This window comes from Mugil cephalus, chromosome 1 (assembly GCF_022458985.1).
Source record: "Mugil cephalus isolate CIBA_MC_2020 chromosome 1, CIBA_Mcephalus_1.1, whole genome shotgun sequence".
Lineage (NCBI taxonomy): Eukaryota > Metazoa > Chordata > Actinopteri > Mugiliformes > Mugilidae > Mugil > Mugil cephalus.
The window spans coordinates 48,621,400-48,626,925 of record NC_061770.1 but is presented as its reverse complement, the minus strand read 5'-3'; the positions used below and the strand labels follow the sequence as shown (position 1 = coordinate 48,626,925).

At 40.8% G+C, this 5,526-nt stretch overlaps 1 protein-coding gene across 2 annotated transcripts; it reads right to left on the bottom strand.

Moving 5' to 3' along the window:
• Positions 1–805: 805 nt before the first annotated feature.
• LOC125003920 lies at positions 806–3,964 on the bottom strand. Of its 2 annotated transcripts, XM_047578196.1 has the most exons (8): positions 3,752–3,964; positions 2,618–2,914; positions 2,170–2,448; positions 1,881–1,979; positions 1,764–1,779; positions 1,604–1,656; positions 1,429–1,479; positions 806–1,345 (listed from the first exon to the last, which is right to left on the bottom strand). In XM_047578196.1, exons 1-7 carry the CDS (start codon positions 3,951–3,953, stop codon positions 1,433–1,435), a joined length of 993 nt encoding a protein of 330 aa, XP_047434152.1. In that variant the 5' UTR covers positions 3,954–3,964; the 3' UTR covers positions 806–1,345; positions 1,429–1,432. The 2 variants fall into 2 exon arrangements, with proteins under 2 accessions (XP_047434152.1, XP_047434145.1); XM_047578189.1 differs by having other exon boundaries at positions 806–1,479.
• Between the last annotated feature and the right edge of the window lie 1,562 nt (positions 3,965–5,526).

Sequence of the window (5,526 nt, the reverse complement as noted above, 5' to 3'; positions counted from 1 at the left end):
TCACGGGCACACCCTGACCCTTCCAATGTATTACATAATGTCCAAAACACAAACCAGATGAGTTGGAAATACAAATTTATTTATTCTACCGTGTTTCTACCAGGCTTGGGCTTCATTACACAGTTTAAAATCAAATAACAACAACAACAACAAGAAAAATCAATCAATTTTATTATCATAAGTAGAATATTTATATTATTGTAACAAAACCCATTTGTTCAGTTATATTACACATTATATTTGGCGCAGTGAACACAGGATAAACTGTCTCACAGATGCATTTGCAGAGAACAGCCGACCACAAACCAAGCATAACTGGAAGGCAACCACAGTGCGCCCCCATGTGGCTAAACATGCAAACATGCAAGCACAAGGAAATCATGCCAGTATTTATAACACTGCTAAATGTCAAGGCCAACAACACAAAAGAATCTACCTACACAATCAAGCACCGGGGTTTCCCTGGTTGACTTTTAGCTCATTTGTCTCTGTGGCATATATTGTGCAGCAGCTTCATAAAGTTGGCTACGGTCTAACAGAACTTTGGCTTACAGGTATGTACACCATTCAGACATAACATTATGACCACATGTCTAATATTCTGTAGGTCTGTAGGCCTCCAAAACAGTTACCAGAGAATGGACATGGGTCTTTTGAAGGTGTCCTGTGGTGTCTGGTAACAGATTGTTGTTAGTGGGGGGCCTTTGGGTCCTACGGGTCGAGTTGTTCTAAATCGTTTTTGTGTGTGTGTCTGTGTCAGACTGCATCCTGCTGTGGGTAGCTGCTGTCATCAAGGAGTTTCACTGCTATGGGGTGGGGGTGCTTTAGTCTAGGTGGGTTGCACATGTCTAAGTAACATTCACACCTATGAACACCAGGTTCAAAAGTTTCCCAGCAGAACATTGAATTGTCACAAGACGGTCAAGGTTGCTAGCTTATAGACTTCCTGGTTAGTCAGTGGCTGGGCTTTAACATTTAATTTATCGATCTAATCATCAGTTATATCCTTTTCTAAATCCTTTCCGAGAGTTTCACAGAGTTCGAGTCTGATAATAGAGTCAAATAAAAATGCTGCTGTGTGAACACAGCATGCATGTGTCGTATGAGGAAATCGTGAAGACGCCACAGTCAGTATCTGTGGGTTGACTGTTCCTTTTAAAGAGACTGCGTTCCCACAGTAGGAGTAGCTGACACTTCACACACCAGAAATGCTTTGTGCTCACAGATTGACATGTCAATATAAAAAACAAAAGCAAAAAAATAAATAAATGTTGCTCTTTCATTCATGTTGCCTTCTGCCCTTCCATCACATGTGAATGAGATGTGACACTATCTGTTGCTCCTCCTGAAATAATAAGTTACTGTTTAATTATTTGAATTATTGATAATCTGTTGATGAGTCAATAGTATTTACAGCTCATTCGATACCCTTTCAAGAATTATCAGAGGTTTCCACTGTTTCGTAGGCAGCACCATCACCTGCAAGTCAATGATAATTAAGTTTAAGTCACATCAGTGAATATTTATGAGTGAACTTCTATTAACTCAACCTTTCCATGCTATAGCATCCGACCAGAAGGGGCAGTATAGAGGGAAGACTCACCCTGGAGGAGGGACGAGTACACCTGCTGTTGACTTTCACCCTGGTGTTTGAACCTGAGGGGATGAGAATGTGAAAGTTTAGTGAATGTCAAAGCTAGAAATGTACACCTTCAAGTTACTGCAGTGATACTGGAAATGAACGAAGAGAGGGAAGCACCAACCTGCTACAAAAGAGATCTGTGAAAAAAAAAAAAACGTTTTGTTACTTTCTTTTTATTTTCTTATGGCTTTACATAATAAAATATGCAAAAACTAATATCAGAGACAAAAGCTCTCACCCTTTGCCTTTGTGTGGTGAAGTAGCACGAGCAGCAGCAGAATAACCAGAGCTCCAATCAACATCCTAATGATGAATAAGACAGAAGAAGAGCTGGACTCTGAAACAATAAATAACAAGTGTAGTCAGGAGTGTTCTTAGCCGTTTCCTTGTGTCCGTTTCTTGTTGAATAACGCAGAGCCCCCTGGAGGCTGTTATTTCAAGTTTGATACAGTGCAAACTAAATGCATCTTTTGAATAATATTTACAGATGGATTACTGTGCACTCAGAAAAACTGAACTTCAAATACCTGCTGTGTTCATGGTTTCGTTGCTACATGTCTTGGTTATGACTGCAGATTGTTTACTGACATAATTGGAAACTGTGCAGTTAAATGTGGTGTCTCCATCTTCTGGCCTGATGGTGTATTGCAGCTTGGGACCGGTTAGGGTTAGAGTTTGACTGCCCACCGTCCAGTTGTAGGTGACGTCTCTGTCACTGCTGCACTCCAGAGAAACCGTGCAGGATCTATTCGAGGCATTTGTGGTGAAATTGTTCTGTTTTAAATGAGGCTTCTGAGTTATGGGCTCTGATGGGACAGTAAGTGGAGAGAGTAACAAAAACATCAGAACAAAGTGACAAATCCTCCTTGGATTCAGGCATGTTAGACTAAAAACGCACATGTAACACACAATATGAGTAACATATCAGTTTGAACTGATTACTGGTTTGAGAATAAATTAGCAGAGGAATCTTACCATGAACCCGCAGAGTGATGACGACTGTTGGTCTTTGTTGGTTGTTCGCCTCTGAGGTAAAAAGGAATTTACCTGAATCTTGTCTAGTCAGCTGTGTCACTGTTAAAGTATAGTTTTTGGAATCTTCGTCATATCTGCCCTTGAACTGATCAATTCTATATATTTGTGTAGGAACAGCTTCATTTTGGTATTTCCACTGGGCGAAGGTAACCCTTTCAGTTGGTAGACATGATGAAAACACCACGGTGTCTCCGACCATTTTGTCGATGACAAGTTCACAACCAGACGCCTCTACATCTGAAACACACAAGCAAACAAACAACCACAAGTATAAAATATCAAATATTACATTTGATCACACAACATGCATTTGAAAGCATATGGTCCACTTTTAGTGAAAGACAGCGAGAAGACACATTAGAAAATGGAAACCACATATAAGGCATTGATAACACAGGTGTGTGTGTGTGTGTGTGTGTGTGTGTGTGTTTTGTGATTGTCGGGTCTTGTAAGATTTGTCAGAATGAGAAAAAAGAAAACAGCAACTAAAAATAATGACTTTCAACCTATTGTGGCAGTGAATCCCAGCTGTGCGTTAACAGCTGCCACTGGCCTAAACACAGATCCTGGCACCAGCTGTAAATGTGGCGCTGCAGGCGGCTTTACTCTGTTTTTTACTCTGTTTACTCGTCACTTTCAGTCAGCGTTGCTGCTCCTGGTGTAGAGCATCTTGGTAATGTTTGAGTCTGCTTCACAAGTTTATTATACTCTGTTCATTTGTACATTTTAGCAAATAAATACAGATACAATATTAAAACATCTGATAAAAAAAAAGGAGAAACAGCAACACTTCCTTGTATCTGTCAAAGTCTAAACTATTGTAGTGGATTCTAATGAGTGTTGCTGTAGCGTGCACTGTACTAAAGTAGGACATAACTGTCTCTGTCGGGGACATGGTCTCGTTAAATAAGCTTGTTTAGTGTTTTTTTTCTTGGTTCGCAGTGAGGTGGTTTGAAGCAGGAAGCAGTGGACACACTGTTTGAGACTCTTTGATGCAGACAAACCAGGAAGCAACATAAACACAATCAGTCATGTAGGTCAAACACTTTATATCAGTAAAAGTGGTGTACGTACCGTGGAGGGAGACCATGAGAAGCAGCACAACACTGTAAGGTGAGAGATGTAGACAGCATGCCATCTCTGAAAGACGAACACTGCCCTTTATTTTCCCTTGAGGTCTATGAGAGTGTGACTTATTAAAGATAGCACAGAAAGAGAGGAAGTTGAAGATGAAAAAGTCCACTCCCCTCACAGCTTTCTGCAGCGACACCACCATCCTTCAATACAGTGAAAGCTCCATATATATCCCACTGTTTTTTTTTTTTTTTTTTTTTTTTTTTTATGAATGACGCCATCAGCCATTGGTGTGACAAAGGTGAGAGAGAGAAGAAATGGCTGCTGAACATTAAAGCTACCACACTGAACTTGCTGAGGTCTAACATATTTACTAAAGAGTTCTAACATATTTCTGCCGAGAACTGAGGCCGCACAACTGAGCGTGTCTCCATCCTGTGGACGGATGTTTCAGATGTGGGGTAGTCAGGGTAGTTACTTCCTCTGGTTGAGTTTCATGTCACCTGAACTGACAACAAACTGAGGGCTGCCCGCAGAATACTGAGATAAATTAATGTATTTAAGAACATCACAACATTTATTACTGAACTCGAATTTTACTTCTCTTCACTGTGCATCTGTGATGTTGTGGGCTGCAGCAGCAGCAGCTTGATGGTCTACTCTTACATCTGATTGGTTACCCTGCACAGCCAGTCATGACATATCAATCCCAGAGAATGGATGTAAACGAAGTTCTGGTGAGTACATTTTAACTCGCTAGGTGGCAGTGTTTGTGCTTCTGCTTGTTTGGTAGATGGATTATAAAGAAGGGTTATAACGTGAAGAATTATAATTAAAAGGAACACAACCGTGTAGTGAAATGTTTTTCACTCACTGGTAGCTCAGTCTTCTTTCCTAAAGTCACGATGCACTCGTATGTATGCCCCCTGCTGACATCTAAGCCAGATGTAGTTGCGCAGCTTTTCCCAAAAACAGCAGAAATGCATTTTGAACCCAGAGTTATTTTGGCTTAAAACTTAACGTGTAATTTTTGAGCAATTTTAATGTATTGAGCAGCCTATTTTTACTTTGACCAAGTAATCCAGACATGCTTCACTAGAACATTAGAATACATTTTTCTTTGAAACCACAAAATTGCATTGAAATGTGTTCATTTAGAAGCTCCTAGACAACATGGCCTGTTGAAGGTAGTGATGAAGATGAAGGTGTTGACATTCTGGGTTGGCTGGGAGAAGCTACCTTCTAACTTCAGAGCAGGAAACTTCCAGGAGAACCTTTCTGACATCCTCCTGCAACAGTTATCGCTTTTTTAATTTAAAACAAGTTTGTTGAACAGTCTATCACTATAAGACTCAAGTTACACAATCTCCATGTATGAGCCAACCGCTTCATGTAAAGATGTAAAGATCCTCCTGGAAGTGAGAAAATGCTAGCTCTGTGAGCTCATGGGCCAGCTGAAGCTCAGGTACTGCTACAGTGTCTCCACGATGAATGTGAGGCCCATTCCAGTCAATCCCACAATATTCACACAATATTGACTTCCGGGTTACGCCATGTGGTGGTAAGACGCACGTTATCCGAGCTCCGCATCTTTTCAGTTTACTTTATTCGCAAAATACTTCATCGTCACATAGTGCCTAATCCTGAAACGACTACTTCGCTTAACGAAACTCCTGAGGCAGAATGAGTAAAGCGGGTAGATCGGGCGGTAAAACTGAAAAGCAGCAGGGTGCTAAAGCCTGTAGCAGCATGGCGGAAGATCCTGTGGCACCATT